Here is a 21,108-nt window from a genome sequence, read left to right as displayed (position 1 = left end):
ATACACAGGCTGTAGTTTAGACATAGTACTACTGCTTACCTGGAAAAAGACCTCAGAAAGAAGTCATGAAATCCATACGACTTCACTATCACCACCATCATCCAAAAAACCAAGATCCTGAATCTCTTAAAAAGCCTTGCTCTTAAAACAAGCTGAAGCACATGTCATAAGAAAGCCTAAGTCAAGCTTTTTCTAGACACACCCCAGGGGCCCCTCATGCTTGAAGACTGTTAAGAATAATCTCTTAGACGAAAATCAACTACACCTACTTAATTGACATGACGGATATATGTGATAAGAGATGACTGCCACAGGTCCAGTAGCATAACATTTTTTTAAAGCGGTCTTTTATTTCTGACAAACTCWCTGCTTGCTGCCACTACAAGTATCACTACTGAAATATTTGAATATGTGTCTCTATTGGAACCTCTAGTTTCTATCACAGAGAGATGGGCTGTGAACTCCAAGGAAACAAACCCAAGTCCATGCAATCTCATTTACCTGGTTATTGCAGTTCCCAATAATCAGCGCATCTGCAAGAGTGAGCTGTCCCACTATCATTCCTTGCTCTAGCAATGGAGCTCCTGTTTCAGAAAGCCTGTTGGAGGTGATTACAATGGTGTTGTCATCATTTAAAACCATTACAGGGTCTGCCTAGAAAGACAACCAAAATAAATTATGAATTCAAGAAAATATACAGATTCACAATTAGAAGAAAGAAGCATTGTCACTTACAACAGGCATTGCATAACTGAGGCAGATTTTTAAAATTTATTTGCCATACACATATTTCTGTATTTGTATGCAGGCCATAGAGTAATGCCTTTCCACTCTGAAAAGCAGCAGCTTTTAGGGACTAAAAAGAAATACATGGTACAAGCATTTGAATGTATAGTCGACAGAAAAATATTCTCAAATGAGGCAAAACCGTTTTAACTTTTCTAGACTGGAGGAACCAAGTATCTTTAATGATCTTACAGTTCACACAGAATAATTCCTACACTACAGAAGAATGCTGCATTACTTTAGCTTGCCTTCCTTTCCCAGAAACAAGTAGTACAGGAGATGAGCCAATGATAATGCTGCCATCAGGGCTGGCAATATTTAAATAAATACTCTTGTTACACAGTGACCTCCCATACAAAAATGAGGACAGTAGAACACTATCCACTGTTGCATGGAATAAACGAATTTATTTTCCTTTTAATAAGCTTTAGAAGCCAGCCATGTTACAACTATGCTAATTGTCACAATTACACTGTATTTTCTGTTGCATACTGCTCAGGCACTGCCAGTGTAATAGGCCAGTATTCAAACAATCAAAGTACACTCTGAAACACAAAACGTCAGCAAACTGGATTGGTTTCTACAACAATAGGACTACAGGTGGTAGTCTTTCCAAAATACTGACCATGGTAACTGCTGTGCTTTCAATTCCACCATTTTCTGAACACCAAGATCAAAAACAAAAAGGCAACCAAGTGGGTCTCTGCTTCATGCTTCTGTCTTCACTATGTTACATGACCAGATCTGACTCTTCAGGCACTTTAACAGCTGTCACTGCTACACTACTGTAAACACATTTCAATGATTAAGTTGGACAGGAATACTGTCCCCGCACACGGCACGCCTGCTTACCACACAGAGGCGGTGGTACAGGAACACATTGGTGAAGAAGTCAGAAAATTTTACTTTTAAATTGACAATAAAAAGGAAATTATAGTCTACCTCAATAAAAGCTGCCACTTCCTGAAGAACTAGGTTCCATTCTACCTGATCCTCAGTATTAAAACGATGAGTGTAATCTTCAATTTCATCTGACAGCTCCTGATGTAAAATGTTCAAAGAAAAATGCAGTTACTTCTTAAACTGAGAGTATAATAGTCAGCTAGTAAGTTTACAGTTTGGTTAGCTGTGCCAGCCTTAAAACACAGCTTATTTAAGAAGGAAAAAGATCATTTTACTTGAGAATGTATACAGCACACTTAAAACTAACACGACAGCCAAAACATGCTGTTTCAGAAAACAGAATGCCAGGGTTAAAGTAAGTTTTTACAATATAAAATATCTTTTAAGTAATTCCAAATGCAAAGAGTATCTGGAATTAAGTTCAATTATAACACTTGCATATCGCTACATCACTAGCTATTATTATACACAACAGATAACAGGGACTTAAAGGTAAGGTTACAGGTAACTTTAGATACATTCAGAAAGTCAATGGTATGCCTTTCATAGCTGCTGCTTCTGCTAGTTCAAGTAAGCTTAGATACAAAGTCAGTGATGCAACTTAAAATTCAATACTAGAAGCTGCTTACAGGAAGTTGTTAGAGGGATCTGGGAAATACATGTTGTCATGAGAAGTATGCTGTTGCTTTTATTGTTCATTAAGGTAGCTCCCATTCTAGACTGTAACTACTAGAATACTTACAATCAGTGTTCAAACAACATTATCAAATCATTTGGGCTTAAAGTTTCATAATTACACGTCTGATTCACAGAAGATATTCTTCAAGTYGTATGTCAGATATACTAGCAAGGCAATGATGAACATTGGTCTACACTCTATCTGTTGTACCTAAAGAGTTGTGTTTATATGCATTCAGTACTTTACTTCCACAGCAGAGGCATATGCATATCCAACCTCTCCAATTATATAATATTATCTACAACGTTCAACATTTTCATGGGTCTCTGTAAGGGGCAAAATGTATTCAGGATGTGTCCTAAAAGTGGGACAAAGTGAAACAAGTTGGAAAGGAAGAGAAATAAGCTCAATATCTAACTAGGAGACATCGCCTTTCACAGCAATGAAGTGTCATGAAGACTTGGACAAGATTGCACCGATGTCTTAAAGCCACTACGGGAATGAGGATATACCAAAAGGTAACTGGATCATCCTCATACTTTCAGATGAAAAACATCCATCCTGCAGTTTATTCTCAGTTAACTATATGAATTTTTAAATTTTCTCTCTAACCAAACGTTCATGTCATACTAGGATGTCTCCACAGCTATTCATGTTATTCCTTCTTCTGCAATCTCCAAGAGCACAGTCAAAGTAAACAAAAGAGAACAAAAAACTATCAGTAGCAGCTATACTACAGGTTTAACGAGTGCAATTTCAAATAAAGTAAACTATAACCAGCAGCCCCCTGCATCTCAATCCTCATTTTAACATACCTTTACAAGGTCCTTTACAACATCCATTTTGTTGAGCAAGAGACAAACTACTATAAACCTCGCATAATAACGCAGCTTCTTAACCACCAGTTCAGGCCTAAACACAGCAATGAAAACAACACAAGCAAATCTGAGATTAAAACAGAAAATCAACAGGCAACTGGGGAACTGGGAGGTAGGAGGGGAGGAGTTAAAGACCAGAAAGAGGCTGAAGACTCTGCAGATTAGAAGTGCTAGCTACATTCATGTGGGACCAAATAATAGCTACCTGACTACTTAGAGCTTTATTTAAACTTGAATCCAGCAGGGCATATTTGGCATACAGGGTCATACAATACAGATCTGGAGAGCCCCAACCTCCCCCAGAGGCTCCTTAGTTGAGAAGAGGCAGGGGAGTCAGATATAATAGCTGGCTCTTCAAACCTTTTGACAGTTCATGGGCTGTATCCGACTCCACTGCATCACATGATGATCACAGCTGGCTCAGAGTCCAAACACCTGAGACAACTTAAACATCTGCACGTCAGCACATCCTGYAATTACTCATCCATTTCTAAAATCTTCTAACAGCATCTAGAAACATGTGTACTCAATCCTACCTTGTCTGAAAAAGCTCAAGCACTCAGACTGAAAATGAGAATTTCATAAGAGACGAGATTATAGGATTAACAGATACCAGAACAGAGTAGGGAAACTTTCATCTGTTTGTAGAGCACAGATGCATTTAGACAACAGAACATCTGCAGAAGAGCAACTAACAAAGTCCAGAGATCATTGAATGCTTGGCAGAAGATTCCTTAACTGAATGACCTTCTGCACTTATGCTGACGATGATATCTAATGATTTCTTCTATAACTAACTTGATGAGGGAACCAAGGTTTATTGGGTAGTAGAACACAGGATCAGGATCCAAAAAACTAAGTTCTCTACCTGTTCTTATTTCTTGTTCTACATTCTTGGCAAGTAGCCTCTGCTCTGCACTGTGAAGCCTAGCATTGTTTCTAGTATTTCTTTCTCAGGATAGTGTCTTATACGAAGATGCTATTCCTCCTGCACTGGCCTCCTGAGGCTCCTGGATTTTGTCCTAGTCAGTTATAAAGGGCTGTTGTACTGCAGTACTGACTGCCCTTCCTCTGAAAAGTTTCATCAGAAGAAACAAACAGGTTCCTCTGCTTCACCCCAACTGACTTATCTTCCAGCTGCAGAATACTAGTTCCCAGCACTACTACTGCTCAGGACTCTAAGTGACAAATCTGTGGGCCTAGCAGCTTTCTAACCAGGACCTGACAATAGAATATCCCTCCAGTCTTCCAGCCAAGCTCTTGTTTAAATTGAGGTGTCTAATCACAGTTGGAGGAAGTTTCTTCTAATCCTTCAACAACACTGATTTTATTCCAGTTCTGTTCCTATAGTTTATAATTATTTGTTATTTTCATATACAGTTCTAGTTCTGAAAAAAGGAGGACAACAGTTCCGACATACCTGTCTTCTTTGTTGACTTGGGAATAGTATGACCTCTGCCTGATTGCTGAGTAGAAGGAGAATGCTTCATTCAGATAGCTGGTTTCAGAAGTGCGCAAGCTGTAGAGGAAGAAACAGATTAGCTCACTGGTCCAGAGGGAAATCCATGCCCAACTCTCCCTTCCTGCCCCTTCAGCCATCTTGTGCATCAATAGCAAAACTCCCTCCTCAAGTAACATCATATGAAAGCCTGACTCTCACTCTTTGTGCATGCGAGGAAGACAGATTTCTGAGCTTGGATTCTATTTCAGATAAGAATTAGATCTTCCCATCTGCTCCCATATGTACAGGTGACAGTTTAATTCAAAAGTTTAAAGGAATATTAAGCTCCCAAATTTGTAAATCACACTTCTGCACAAAAGTCAAATGCAGCACACATGGAAGACTTTCAACTACTTTTGAGGTAGGAGACAAGTCCTTAGGCAGTATCAATGTGACTCTAGCAATGTGGTATCAGGCTCACAGGAGCCTTTCTCTGCAGCATGCCCATGCAGTCCCAAGTACTTCCTCATTCAGACACAGGCATCATGGCTCAACTGACACATTCATTTCAACCTCAGCAGCCTCCCATGGAACTGCCACTAACACTGCATTGCTCTACTGAATCCTTTTCTGTGCTTACTTACTAATAATGGTAATAGAGCTGCCCAATCTTGGAGGCAATTTCCCCAATTTGCCACCGCTTCAACCCATACCGATTGTCCAATACTTGTCTATTTTGCAAAAGAGAAAAGAAAGATTAAAAGGCATTCCAGAATTTCTCAGAACATCACACCAGACAAGACAACAAGCCATTGTAAGGCCAAATTCTATTTTCACTACTGGTGTGGCATTCTCAGTGGCAGTCCCTCACAGAGCCAAGAGCACTGCATACACACACCAGACCAAGGACCATTATGTTGCAAAAACTTGCCAGAGCTATATATAAGGTTGTTTCACAAAATACTCAGAACAAAAGGTTACAGTTTCTCATGAGAACATTCGGACTACACAGCCAATGTAAGGTGTGAAAGCTCAGAGTCTACACTGCAGCAAGACACTTCACACCATTCCAGAAGGGTTTCTGCACTGCAGAAGCCATCATCTCAGCTTCTCCTTGGTAATACATTAAAGCAACATGTATTCCAGTAGAACAAGAAGTTATTTAAAAAGAGAAAAAAAAAGAGTGAAAATTATGCAACATTTTAATGTATTAGACTGTGAGCGCTACCGTAAGTGACTAAGTGACTATTCCCTCCCTTCATGCCTGAATAACACAGTGAAATCTCAGTCTTAACTGAGGCCTCTAGGCATAAAGTCGCACTTAAATCCATAGAACACAGCTGCCTACAACAGTTTCTTACCGATGTTGCTGTTGAAATTTCCATAGCTTGGTATAAACATCAAACGTTCGCCCAAAATAGGATTGCCACTGCTTCTGCCCATACTGAGGTAAATCCCTGCAACAGACAAGTGACAAATGCAGAGYTACTGAGCAGATTTCAGTCATCTTAGCATGTCAGCAGCAGATTTGCATCAATGATAGGACAGCTTTGTTCAGAATTGCCTTGTAATGTTTTGAAATTCAACCTATGCCTATATGCTTGTTAAGAAAGAAATAATTTTATGGTTATATGCACATGAAGTTAAACTGGATCCTTAAAATATCATAGTTAAAAAATCACCACCACCACGCAACACCCCAATCCAAGAAGAAGCAGAATAATCTAATGGAAATTAGTTCATTTAGATTCATTTAGATTGTTAACATTTCTTGCTACTTATTAAAGAAATCATCTTTTACAAACAGATGAGGCTGCTCAATGTGTTTCAGAACTGGACCCTATAATATAAAACACAAACCAGCTGTCAAAAGTCACTAGGTCAAACAAGCATATAGATGCCCACAGCTAACATTCCCTGGGTCAGGTTACATTATTACTGGAACATTTGTCACCCTCCAACTCTCGTTCAGTGATACGTCGATCAAAACCTGAGTTCTTCTGCCTTTTTCACATGGGTCGCCAGTGCTTTGAAACAAGTTAGTCAAGCTACTCGAATTCTGCTTCTACACCTTCACTTGATTTCCATGTGGTGATATATTCCCCTTGACCCCCTCTCCCACCTGTGATATAGTGCTAAGGATTTTAGCTTTAAAGATACTTGTTCTCAATCTTAACAAAAGGTCTTCATCTATGAGTTACTAGACTCTTAGAACAAATGCAATGGAAGAAATTAAAATCTCTCAGCCTCACTGAATGGATGTTGCTTTCAATTCTATGCAGGTGATTCAAAGCAGGTATACACCTCTACATGGAAGTGGAGTAGCTTTATCAAGATACCATAATTTTTCATTTGATTCAAGAATGATTTCTTCAGGGAATGCTCTATAAAATTACTGTGCTAGTTAACCTACCTGACCCATTTAATGCCTTAGTCTTCAGCAGACTGGCATAAAAAAGGAGCATATTCCATTTCCAAGCCTGGGAGGGCCAGACTGCAGAGAACACCACCTTTTGATAACCATGCCACATTCTCTGGAGGAATAAGACAAGCAAAGCCGTACACTAGGATTTCCAGAGCAATGTACTGGCTCATTTCTGCTAGCTGTAATTGCTTTAACAGCACCCTAGGTAGAAAGGAAATTAATATTCCTCTGCTCATCAGCCAACTGTACTTCCCACACAGCTTGAGGGGTCCTAGCTGAGTTACTAGTTGCAAGATGAATCTGTTATCAACCATGTCTCCTACCACTCTGAAAAGCCATTCTGGGACCTGCTGCTGCTGTTCTATGAAGATGCTAAGGAATCTGGGTAGGATTTTACTGAAAAAATAAGATCCTTCCAAACTTGCAACTGGYTGTACAGTATCTTGGATCACACTTTGATGCAGTGAGGGATAAGCAAAAGTATAAAYGTGTGCTTCAGAGCACCGACACAATACACATCCTCATCTAAATACAGCTTGACAGAAACACACACAAATTTAAAGCACTTACTGCAATGAATCATTCATCATTTTCTATTGTAATAATAGATGTAAGCATGTTAGCTAAATAAATAAAACTAAGAAACTGTTCAAATAAATGTTTTAAGATAAGACTATGTGCTTTGGTATAGCAAGAGATAATGCCAAATTTAATTAGCTAGTGCACAAATTTCCATGCCAAAACTCAATCTTTATTAATTTCAAAGAAAAAAAAGTAGAATGTAAATACAAAACAACACTCCAATTGATTAAAAAATAAAAAGGTGCTTCCTGGCACTAATTTCAAGAATGACTGAATTAACAAGTTTACTCAGAGAACCCTACAAGTAGTAATTTGGACTTTTCAGGCCAAATTGCTGAGGACATTTGAGGACTGGTACAAAGAGACAACTAAATGTACCCCTCCTCCTCCAAATACTGAGGAAAAGTAGGTATTTGCACAAATGAATCAGGAAATAAACAGGTATCTATTTTCTCCTAATGATCATGCCCTATCCATCATCAGTAGGTCAATACACTCTTTGTACCTCACCTGTCATCTTCCCTTGCACACCCCTCACTGTTAATGCCTCAATTTCTTCTCTGTATACACCTAAACATTCCTGTAAAGTCTAGTTCAACTCAGTGCCCTGCATATGTTCTGATTATGTGAAACAATTAGTGGCATTTCACAAAGTTCCTGTCAGTGCAGTGTACATGTGTTTGGCCAYTGTTGTCCCCAGTCACTGCTGAGTGTCCACACGTGTACTTCTCAAGCAGCATGCTAGCCTAATTGCAGCTGGCATAGCTGCACAATACCATGCAATTCCTCGGCTCCCCAGGGAACAGGAAAGATCTCCATGGAAACAGACACTAGCACTTGTTCTTTTGATAGTGTTCTGCCATGGCTATAATAAAACTTCATTTATGACAATACATTACCATGTTTCCGTCACAGACTTTTGCAGACAAGAGTGGCCTTTGCTACCACCCATTTTCCTACTCATTTTGCTGTTTTGTGTTCGCTTGTTGCTCTAAGAAATTTTGCTGTGAGAAAGTGGATTGTATAAGCAAAAAAAAGACATTTACTGCATAATTTCTTTAATGAAGGTACCATAGGATCTGCTCTATTTGCAGAAAAATAGTCCAGAAGTACTTTACAGGCTCAGTTGATTGCAAAGTGTTTTATTAACACAGCCCCTCCCACTCAAACAGATATGGAATATATAATCCAGAAGATATTACACATGCAAACTGAAAGGAAAACAGCTACATTATAGCTAAACATTTTGCTACTTTAAGAGCTACAGAACAGTAATAGAGCTATATGAAGACAAAAAGGTGACAGCCCTTTCTTTCTTTCTCTCCCCTACACTTGACTCAGGTTGCTGGGTACAGAACAGGCAAGGGGCAGAGGTACCCGCTCACGCTGTTACTGATCGGCTTCTGGAGGTTGGACTAGAGGATCTCCAGAGGTCCCTTCCAACCTTACTGATTCTATGATTCATAGGAGGGATGAAGCAGCACCAAGAAGCATTTCAGATAAAGAGGATGAAATGGAGCTGCTTCAATTTAGGATTATTTTATACAGATGACTAGTTATCTACACTGTATTACAAAGCACACCAGTGGCACTCACAGCAAGAATACAATCAGTGCAAGAAGTCAGTCCCCTCCCAGGACATCTACTACTACAGCCTGCTGCATTACCTGAATCTAACAAGGTCCTATTTTTTCTAAATCATCATCAATCAAAGTAAGAAACTGTCTATTCAGYAGTCTAGCTGGTATGTCCAGATAGCTGATCTTCTGGAAGGGTAACTGATGAAGATGGGATAGTAATACGAAAAGTGGAATAAAGCCTGCAAACTTCCAACCTCAAGACTTTTCAGAGAGACAAATGGTAGCACAGGAAACTTATATTGACAGGAACTTGTTATCAAAAGGATGCACAAAGTCAAATGGTAGTTGAATTGCAGCAGGGGATGCAAATGACAGAAGGCATAAACATCCAAATAACAAAGGTAATGTTGCTGTTAGAGGCTGGTCTACACTGCAATACACTGCGCCTGGATTATAGAACTTGTTTTGTGCATGACAACTGCCATAAACGGTTCTGTATCTCATACTCATTCATCCATTCACATTCATTTTCCTGAAGTGTAATGGCTTTCAGGAAAGGACTGAAAGGACTGTGATTTCATATTTTTAAATGGGAAACATCAAGATCAACAGCCAACAACCAGCGTCATGCAAAATTAAGAGGTTCAGTCTGCATCATGCATCTTACTAGAAGTCTGAGAAACAACAGTAAAATGCTACCACTTCTTTCCATGAAAGGAGCTGCCATGATTCTTGCAGCCTGCATAACAAGCAATAACACCTTATGTGCTGGGAAAGAGAGATACATGTGGAAAGTCTTTTCATTTCCTAAAGTTTCAAGCATCCCTATGACACTGAACACACTTAAAACTTTTTAACATTAAAAATAAAATAATAATTGGTAACAGAACACCATGAAAAACTGCTTCCTAACACACWCTCTCTCTTCTCCTTCAAGTATTTTTCCCCAAGAGAAAAGCTAGTAGGAATGGGAAAAGGAAGGAAAAGAGAAATTGAAACACGTCATTAACAGTTGCTTATAACACATTATTTGGGCTGTTCAACAAGGGAGTAGAGATACCATAAAGATGACCTTCCTTCTAAAAGTTATTTTAGCAGATGTGGCCACAAAAGGATGAGTCTCACTGGTGGTTCAAGCATGAAATATACTTTGGAGCAGCAACCCTGGCAGATCATCATATGTTTTCCTCAAATGCTGTATTTGGCATCTGCACTGGGAAGAGAGGAAGGAAATGCTACTGAAACAAAGACGTGGCAGGCTGAGTTCTTGCATTTTTGGCAGCAGCAATAACTAAGCAGCTGCCAACACAGCTATAGGCTCAGTTCCCTACAGCTCAAGTGCCCAGAGGAGGTTTCAGGAAGGAAATCACTGCTCTCCTCTCCCTCCCCTACCACTTCTTTTCATGAAAGATTACAGGGGCAACAGAATGGCATAAAACACAGCAAAGGCCGCCATCATCTTCGAAACAGAACAAGGCAAGCATGCATCAATGCATTTATTATGCTAAAAGGAAAAGCAAACAATCGGACTAAGAATCAGGGTACTTGCCAAGTCCTTTCCAGGTAAACTACCCAGAAGAGAACAAAGCACTAACAGAGGAGATACCTGAAAATTATAATGCTACTTTACCCAGTCATTATTCCCAGAGGAATCAAAGGCTCTGAGAAATCCTGTAGGTGAAACAGTGGTCAAGTTCAGTGTGCCAACCAACTACAATAATCACGTCAAGTTATAGTAAGGACAGACGCAGGCTCCTACTCTGGTATGTTTCTGTATTCACACAGCAGAGCTGTCTGCTGAAACTCATCTCTACTCYTATCACTTAAATTCCATCCAAAGATATTTTCCATCCTCCTTTCATCTACCTGGGTAAGAAGGTTTCTTTTCTGCAAAATATCACAGATACATGTAAAAGCTAGATCTCCTATTTGGAGATCTGATACAAACACTAACTCTCTCTCTGCCAAGGAGAAAAGACAGAATGGCTGTAGGTGCTCTGCGATCTCTGTGGTCCAAACTTGAGCATCATGCACCCACAAATGAACAATATTGTTTTGTCCTCTTTGGTGCCGCAGGGCAAAACTTCAAACAAACTGCAACAGAAAGCCAATATGATGGCATGCATGGTACTAGAAATCCTGGCCTCAAGATCAGTCATTTTCCTCTAGAGCCTATTTCCTGAGGTGCTGAATGCARTCACCAAGACCTGCTTGCCTTTACCCATGGGCAAAAATGCTTTGCCCATTTGCCATTGAGATTTTGGAGCACAAACTGTTTGTTTTGGACTCGAGTAATCATCTCTGAAAGCACATGAAAGAGATTATCAATAGTTTATGGGGGAGGGGAAAAAAAGAAAAAACATCTTTGCTAACCATCTGTGTTTCAGTAACAGCAAGCTATACGGGCCCAAACATACAGTATTACTCAGAGACCAGTAAAAGGTTGAACTGCCAACTAGATATGAGCTAAAACTGTGTTGCTCATGTGATTCCTCAGGAACACTTTGAAATAAAACACTTCTTGAATAAATAATCTTTAATTCAGAGTATATTAAAATAAGTAGGATGCCTGTATCACTATCCAAATGTGAACTATTTTCCTTGAATTCTCTATTATTTTTATTCCTTTTCTTATTGGTGCTGACACAACTACTAGACTTTCAAGATTTTGTTGCGCATGTTTTGTAAATAAATCCAAATTTGACCACTCTCCACAGTTTAGGTTGAACGTAACTTGTTGCACCAGACACATACAGGTTGTGGTTTGGAAGTCTCCATTTATTACTTCCTAACTCTATTCCCCCCCCTCTTTTTTTTTGCCTTTCCATCCCACCGAGGCCTATCCTTCTTGTCTTATCTATTAGGTTTTTGTTTGTTTTTGTTTTTGACACAGAATGCAAGGTTTCTGGGATGCTATATTTTGAACTTACATGCAGTCTACTGTGTACAGCAACATCTGGTCCTCAATTGCATACTACTTCACATATAACTTTTCAGTATAAATTCTATCAATTTCATGAGATTTCCAATGCCTAGTTTACTGTTAACTGACATGACCAAGACATACAACTCACATTTCTCACATCTCCTTCCCTACTCTCTCAGAAGTGCCTGAAACAAACTTCTACTCCTGCAGATATTCTTGCATACACGGTCCGGAACTACCCATAAATAAGTGCACTTTGTTCTCTTCTAAACAACTTAACTGTTTTTGTGTTTAATCTGTTCATTGTACATCTGACTTCAGCACTACTCATACATCGAAATATATGTTCCAATGCTTTTTCTAAGGAACACTGTCAAAAATCCACCAACCTTAAGCCATTGAAGAGCTGTTTAGATTTATCCAGTAAGTAACAAAAGTCTGTAACTGTTTTCCTCTCTGCTTGAGGAATATCATCTTCAGCTCCTCCTGATGACATGATTTCTTTTAGGGTAAACTCAGTCCTAAGAAGAAGAAAAGAGCCATATTACTCAATAATTGAGGGCCACTATGAACTCAGCCAGATTAGATGCACGTACAGTTCCACAGGGATGGTAACAAAGAGCATGCAACTCTCCCACAGGTTACTCTTTTCAAGACTCATTAAAAATAACAGCTGAGAATGAAAGCATGGGAATAATTATTGCAAAATGCACTAGCTAACAGAGAAAAATTAAAAATAAGAATGGCACCATAGAAATAAAATAACTGAGGACTGTATTCACAAACACAAAATTGTCAATAAAAGGATTTAAACATAAACAATACTTGGATTTCATATTTGGACAAAGAAATTCTCTCTAAATTGGCCTTTCTGCAGAGCGAGTGTTTATCCTGCAACAGTATTTGAAAGAGAGACAAGCTCCAGTTCTGTTTACATTTCATTTTCTTCTGCAACTGTTGAAAACTGTAGCTCACTAGTTGCTACTGATATAGCATAGCAATTTTAGTCAGAATGGTAAAAATATCAAGCTTTCTCTATTTCTCCAAGACTGTTTAGTTACATGGTTTTCACTCCCCACAGTGATACCTGCAGATCTATTTTTACTGTTCATAGGAGTAAAATGCCATATCGTACAGCAATCACCTGAACAAAAAGCTTTAAGACATAATGCAGAAAAGCCTAGTAACAGAACGAGGAAATATGAAAGGCCAAAAAAGGCAGATCAGCTTTTAGAAGCTTATTTCAAACATACATACATATGGCATTATCCTTTTGCTCATTCAGAAGTGAACTATAAATTATCAAAAGCAGTAATTGTGCTCCTCTGGAAATGGCTGCCACATCTCAGGCTCTTCTGTGCTCTCTAAGAATATTAGTGCAAGATAAACGTGCCGTTAACTGGGCAAATGCAGAGAGAACCAATAATTTACAGCAACTTTTCTACTAGATCTGGTAAGCATTTTTAAGTAACTTATTTCCATTTGTGCAGAAGCTTGTTTGGCTGCTATTTGCATAAATAATTACCTACAGGCCCCAACTCAAGCCAGGGACTGTCAAGGCAAGCTTCTTACAATCACTAGAAAGTAYCCAGAGGTGGTACTTTCACCAATTGTCATGATAAACGTCACAATTACAAAGCAAACTTTAGAAATACGTCCCTGAACCAGTATTTCATGCCTACCAAATATAGAAGAAATTGGCAGTTCCCCCCAACTATTGGGGATAAGTTAGTGAACATATCCTGCCAACCAAGCAGCTTTATGATTGCTGGGTTCAGACAAGGTGTAACACATGTCCGCTTGTCTTTTACATGCCCACGAGACAGTGCGCTAGAGCAGAAATATGGGGTGTGCTGCACAAGCCACTGGGTGAAGAGCTCCAGAAAAAGGTAGGAAAGCATCTATCCCACTCATAGTTAGGTAACTGCAATATGGGTGCCAGACAATATAACGAGCTCAAAATATAGCAACCAGATGTCAAAGCCTGTTGGTGTGAACCTAGCAAAACAGACACGAACACCTTGAAGCACCAGCCTGTATCTGAAATCTCTAAACATTTACATTCACACAGCACAAAACACAACACAGTAAGTACTTCAAGCACCAACATATGAAATTGAAGCAAACAGCAAGATCTAAAAAACAGATGTTGGAAGCAGCCAGGAGGTGATTCAAGAATTTCAGGAAGAGGGATAATACCCCAGGTCCTGTGTGCTCCACAGCAAGCTCGACCTAAATCCTGTGGCGAGGCCCTTGGGTGCTGCAGTATTCCACTGTGGTAGACTGGACACTCTAGAGCAACTTCAGATAATTTTTTAATTGAGCAGTTTATTTAAATTGCAAAGCGTGTTTAATACAGTCAGTATATCACTCCTTGTATTTAATGGTAAAAATCATTTTTATTTTATGCTACCTTTAAGTTATACTAACCAGTTATCCCAACCAGCGCTAACATTGACTGAGTTAATCTGTATTAGTTAGCCCTAGAGCAGACAACTAAACCTACTGCTGTTCCCATATTAAAGGAATCTGCTAGATCCACTGTGAAGGGAGCTGCTTATGCAATCTACTGATAAGCTAGAAAATTCACTGCCTGTCATTTTGAAAGGCATCAGAAGGCAGGAAAAATACTTTCAGAAAAAGTGATCTCCACGCTATAAAAACCTGAGGAAAAACAAAAAATGAGAACATTAAAGGCGGGGGGGGGAAGCCTTTCAGACTATGGACAATTGAGATACATTTTAAGAGTCTACTTCAAAACTGGCCAGTTCCTACACCTTCAGCACAATACTCATCTGTGGAAAGTCAGGAGAAGAATGGAAAAAAAGAGTGATGACCCAGCTAAAAAAAATATTTGGAAAGCATTCTACAGGTTCAGCTTCCTGATCTGGCTGAGAGTGTGAGGGTTTGGGTCTGCTATGCAGTCAGAGGGYAAAATTATCTCTTCCGCTTGTGGAAAGAAACTACTGAAAGCAGAGGGAGCAACCTGCCTTCTTGTCAGAGACTGCTGGTAAAGGAACCTAAGGAACAAATCACATTTAAGCACATTCTTACATTGCAGAAAGACCTGAAAACTTTGTACACTCCAAAGACTGGGATATTAAGTCTTTTTGTCTACTCTACTCACAGCTTCAGAAATGAAGAACGTACGTTGCAATCAAGCCACATATGTGCTATAAAGACAACCAGCAGCCTATTTGAGCTGAAATGTGGTATTATAAATCTGGGGTGGGGAGTAAGAGGTAGAGACCTACATGGTAAGGCACATAACTCCCCTCCTTGCCCCCAATACTACTTAACATTTCAGAAAAAAAATCTGTCTTATATCCTAAAAATCATTCAGCCAATAAATTAAAAAATCATGCTGTAGAAAATATATTTTGTGCTGTCTCACAAAACCCAGGTGTCATGTGCATTCAACACCCAAAAGTGTCTCTGTGTGGTCATCAAAGGCCTGGTCTCAGAGCAGTAGGGTAGCCGTAAGACAACAAGTTCTTCATGAATGCAAGTAGAATTATCTTCTGTCTGTAAAACCAATGCATGATAAGTTCACAGGCCCAATCTCACTGACACTTTACAGCTAATCATCGATGCTTTACATTCTCCTGAACGACCGTTCTCTCATACTTGTACAGAGCACCTAAGAAGTGCAATTCTCAAATATAAGTTACTATAAATTTGCATAAATGCTGCAGGCTGCTGCAGAAATTTAACTTTCCTCCAAGGCTATTACTCTCACCTAGGACAAGTATACACTGCATACTAGATGAATTATGATGCTTTGAAGGAAATTTACATTTTGCAGTATTCTACCAACACTTCTATCTTGCATCCCAATACCATACCAAAGATTTTAAATATCAGTCCCTCCAGGATTTTAGGCATCAAAAACATTTAGTCAAGAAAGGAGAGAAGCATCAAGAATGTCAATAGCTGTAAACAGAAAGTCCCTCTGATCTGATGCCGGAAAGAGATTTTACTCAACTGGTGATGTAAATAACTCAAAACTGCCATCATTTTCCATAATCTATCATTGACTAATCTTTTAAAAGCATCATGTTTACTAGAATACACAGCCTTTACTTTTTGAAAGAGGGGGAATAAAGTTGAGTCTCAGTCACTCAAAGGTCCCCTCCAGAAAGAATCACCTATTGGTTAAATAACTCTTCCACAAAGAAGACACAGGGGGCATGCCTGCCAGGTACCAATGGTCAACCGCAACAACAGAAGGCTTCAGACGGTTCATTATATGAAGTTAGCAAAGACAACAAAACCCAGATTGCACTGAAATATGTAACAGTTCCATTGCATATTACTATCTCTACATTACATATTATTTAAGTAGGTGATGATCATCACAAACGCGGGATGCTCATGGTTCCAGAAATGGTTATCATCCTGGAACAACCAGCAGTGAGAAGATGGCAAGAAATGAGGCAGACTTAAGCAAAAAGATTTCATATTAGCATTTGAAATTTTAAAGTACTACTACTGAACATGACCAAAACACAGTGGTCGGAAATAAAAAGATAAAAAAGACGGGAGACTTGAGTGCAGATGGAAATTAAAAATCACGTGCAACGCTCAGCAATGGGATGTTTATTAAAAAAAGACTACAATACAGTTAAAGGTATAAATAAAAAAATTCATTACTAAACTTACTGCCACAAAAACATCTCTACTGTCACATGTTCCAAATATATCTTTTTCCGTTCGCCATATGTATTTTGTATTACAGAAAAGAAACACTTGAGTGTTTTATTCAGAGTCTAACATGCAATATATAGTTTCATCAGCATGCCTTGAGTTACAAGTTTAACACTTATTAAAGGCTTTGGACAGAACTGTGTCAGAAACCTGAAGAACTCTGACCCATGTCATGAGCTGTAAAACCTCTATCTGCCAGCTTTTCGGACACGCTTAGGCTAACTTCATCGCTGTTTGTCAAACATTTTGATGGTATTCCTCTCACCCAATTTTAATCACCTAAATACTGAGAGAGGCACAAAATTAATCTCATTTTCTACTGCTGCTTTTAGAGAGAGGGAGGTGACCAGAAAGCACTTGATCTGATATGTTAGAATTAATGGAGAAGACTCCGGGGACTTATGACAAGTTATTTTATCACTACGTAGTAAATTAAACACAGAAGCCTCAGTTCCTAAGTCATTTTACAATAAAACAGCTAAATCACTATTAGAGTAGAATGAAATGAAACTCTAGTTATCTACAATTATGAAACAACTTCTATTCTTAATGATCTGAAGATGCAAGCACAACTGCCTGTGGATACATCTGTTATATCTATTCCCCCCCAGGTATCACTTCCTCTGGGGTGAGAGGAGGCGCATGCTTCAGATAACCAACTTTGGACAGTGACAATGGATGAGATCAAGTTTCACTCTCTTCATGATAATTATAGGCATGCTTTGGCTCTACCACACACTAGGTTCAGAAAACAGGAGTACTTCTAAACTATACAGTACAATTACAGATGTACATGGTATAATGGAAAGTTCAACTGAAAATCCTTAAGATTATGCTTTAAAAGTAAACATGAGCCCTGCTTAGAATGGACTGGTTTTCTTACTTGCTGCAAGTCAAATTTATCTTCATTATGAAAAAAAAAAAAAAAAAAAAAAAAAAAAAACAAAACACTGTACAGAAGTTACATTATAAAAATATTCAGACTGAACCACATAACAGGCAAGTAGTCTCTCCCTTCCTCTAGGACAAAAATAGCCAGAAAAACAAATAAGGGTTTAAAACAAGAAAAAAAATGCAAGGAGAAAGAACTTTTAAGACAGAGTAAAGCTGTAATAAGCATGACAATTTCCATCTGTGAGATATTTTTAGAAAAGCTGCCAGAAGATAATTCTTTCATAGATTCCAAATTCACAGAAGCATTTTTGTTACAGACATGCGATGCATGCTGCTGCAATTTAAACCCTGGTTTCATTCAGCCACAACACATCTGAATACAAAGGAAAGATGGAAGGGGAGACAGAAAGAAAAAGGAAACAAGCAGTTAAATGACAGATGAAGCTGGCTTTTCCACTCTGACAGAGAACAAAAATACAATTAATTATATCATGCACTGGTTTTTGCTTATCATTCACTGGAGATGAAATATTTGGTGCTGTACAAAGAATGAACTACTAGCATGCGCTACTCAGGAAAGGAGGAGGTCTTCCCTGCACTAAAGACTGTGTTGCAATGCAGTAGCACTATAGACAGGAGAAAATTATTATTAGAAACAGCAAGTGGGCACAGCAAAGGGAGAAAGATAGCTACTGACACTGTCCTTCCCTCAGGGACATCTGAGCTCCAAATGAAAAAAAAAATATATATATATATATAAAATGCAATAGTAGTATACCACAACATGGATCTCTCCTTTCCTTTGATGCAATCACTAACCAGATCTCTGCTGCTTTTCTGTGAAAAGATATTCTCCCAGTTTTGAGAGACCAGCTGTATTAGAAATATTTGCCTACTTAATTTTTTGTCCTTCTGCTTCAAGCGTTTTCCTTTCTTTCATACAAAATAAACTGTTGGGTTGTTCTGCACAATAAATATTTTTAAGTAGCATGTTAGAATGATGCTGCCAGAAAAAAAATCTCTAGGATCTGCAAAAGGAGACACTGAAACATTAGTTTAAAAAACTTAAAATAAGTCAGAAAATAGTGACTTTCCGCAAACTTATTCTCTCAAAAATTTTGCCAAGTGCTCAGCCTATACAAGGAAGAATAACTGGGCTAGTCAAACACTGCACTATACACACTAGTGCGTTTCCAAAATGCTCTTAGAACTCCATATTCCAGGTTTGCTTAGTAGAGTACGTTAATATATTGTACAAATTCATCTCATCGCAACACCCAGGGGAGAAGAGTTTACATGCATCTCAGAGAGCAACAAGGCTATGCAAAGCAGTTGGAGGTGAAAGGCAGCAGGAGGATGGGTTACATAAGAAACATATGAAAGTTTCATGAACTAGCTAGTATTTTTAAAGTTATGTGTCACTTACATCACACTCATTTCCACTTCCCTGCAGTTTGCTGTCTTTTGGCTAAGGTTTCCCAGGCTCAGTTGGAAGGGAAAATACAACGGTATGTATGTACTCTCTACTGGCCTGATGCTCGGATTCAAGCTTTTGAAGTAAGGCACACTTTATGAATGGTGAAAGAATACTCTGCCTCAAAGAAATTAAACTGACAACGAAAGTCAAGCACGGGTATGTTAAGTAATGGAATTACAGATACATCCCTTTAGCCAGGTCTATTCTTCAGCCAAGATTACTATAACCTGCAATTCTGCTGTCTGGTGAGAGAAAGTACTCAAAACTTCACATCTAACACAGGTTTCCTCAGCAGGAAATAAAAAACTCGCTCTACAGAAAAGTTAGCAATACTATAGCAATACAGCATATTGTAGTGGAAGTTAGGAGTGGAAAAACTGTTGAGTAAGAAGAGGGAGAAGCAAGGGAAGTTTCCTAGAGCTGCGTAAGCAGAGTTGAGTGGACACGGCACCTTGAGTGCCTAGCATTTAACATTTTGTACAGCAAATCTGCCTTTTGTTGAGCCATCACCTCCTCTCAGCTGTCGAGGCAGCATCTCCTGCCCCCTAGTCAACATGCCACAGCCTCATTACATGGGTGTTTGGAGGGTAAGAGCTGCACATATGATTAGCAGCACTTCACCTACTCCATCTAAACAGTTAACTGAAAAACAACTATGTGCTCTCTAAGACCATCATCATTAGACTTAAAACTCTCATCTTATACTGCCAGAGACAAGCGATCTCATTACCAAGACTTTAGCTGCACATTTGTTCTGTCTTACATTTTAACAAAGAAATCAAAGGCAATAGTGATTTAGTCCATACTGCTGAACACAAGCAGTATGGAGTATAAATAATTTACATACATGATATACATCTTGTCTTTCTTACTTCAAAATCAGAAGAATTGAGTCCAAACTATTTAGACACGTATATTTTAAATCATCATTTTCAGAAAAATAGTACGATTACCTAAGTAAAAGGTATCTTTCAGAAGCAACTCTTCCAAAAACCAGAACATACGACTCTCATTTTGTCATTTAAGAGGTGAATTCATGCACCTTACAATTACTGATCTGCATAGGGTTTCAGCCTTTCAAAGATAAAGTTATGGTGTTCAACAGTCACATAACCCCAATAGATTTTAAATCTCATTGTTACGCAGCCTTGGTAAGCACTGACATTCAGCATGATCATAAAGACATCATCTACTCAACACGTAAATCACAAAAGCCAGAGCACCATTATTACACCAACAAAATACTAGCAGAAGCTGTGTAACAGAACCAAACAAGTTTACAGACAAAGAGGAATSAGAAGTGCCATTAATTTGCTCAATACCTCACTAAAACATCAGGCTAGTAATATATAAACCAGAGCAGCCAAAGAACAGAAGCTTAAGTGCATTCTTCAGGAAAACCAAACCCACTTCCACTGTACTATCAAAACAGCTGATATAGCAAACCTCCAACTGCAGAAACTTTCTACTCTGTGGCATATGGCAAGAAAACCAAGGGTACTTCAACAAACAAAGGCCTTCTAGGGACCACGGCACTCTCAAGGTTTTCTGCAAACCAGAACAATTCTCAACTGTCGCAGTAAGAACAGCTCCCACTCTCAGCAGTAGGTGAGACACAGGCACATAGGGTTCTGCTGTCATTCATCTCCTGCTCATGCAGGAGGCATTTATGTTTCTAAGATGCATCTGTGCAACTAAATTGCACGTATGGTTTAAGTACCAAGCAGGTAACATTCATGCCTGGTACATTCAGCCGAAGCCCAATGAGGCTCCAGGTAGTAGACAACCACTGAGCAGGAAGAGGCTGATGTGGGAACAGAAATCTCACCA

At 38.9% G+C, this 21,108-nt stretch overlaps 1 protein-coding gene across 1 annotated transcript in view; it reads right to left on the bottom strand.

Annotated features, from left to right (window-relative positions):
• SCAI (suppressor of cancer cell invasion) overlaps nt 1–14,497 on the bottom strand; it is a 34,167-nt gene extending 19,670 nt beyond the window's left edge. The window contains exons 1-8 of the mRNA XM_085300474.1: nt 14,400–14,497; nt 12,590–12,721; nt 6,049–6,144; nt 5,332–5,418; nt 4,667–4,765; nt 3,184–3,280; nt 1,729–1,827; nt 502–654 (exon numbers count right to left, since the gene is read on the bottom strand). Coding sequence (XP_085156600.1) covers nt 502–654; nt 1,729–1,827; nt 3,184–3,280; nt 4,667–4,765; nt 5,332–5,418; nt 6,049–6,144; nt 12,590–12,696 — 738 coding nt within the window. The 5' untranslated portion in view covers nt 12,697–12,721; nt 14,400–14,497. The remainder of the gene's footprint in view (nt 1–501; nt 655–1,728; nt 1,828–3,183; nt 3,281–4,666; nt 4,766–5,331; nt 5,419–6,048; nt 6,145–12,589; nt 12,722–14,399) is intronic.
• Between the last annotated feature and the right edge of the window lie 6,611 nt (nt 14,498–21,108).

Source organism: Rhea americana, unplaced genomic scaffold (genome assembly GCF_003343005.1).
Source record: "Rhea americana isolate MKP2758 unplaced genomic scaffold, rheAme1 scaffold_164, whole genome shotgun sequence".
Taxonomy (NCBI): Eukaryota; Metazoa; Chordata; class Aves; order Rheiformes; family Rheidae; genus Rhea; species Rhea americana.
The sequence above is the reverse complement of the archived record's forward strand: the minus strand, read 5'-3'. Positions and strand labels throughout refer to the sequence as shown.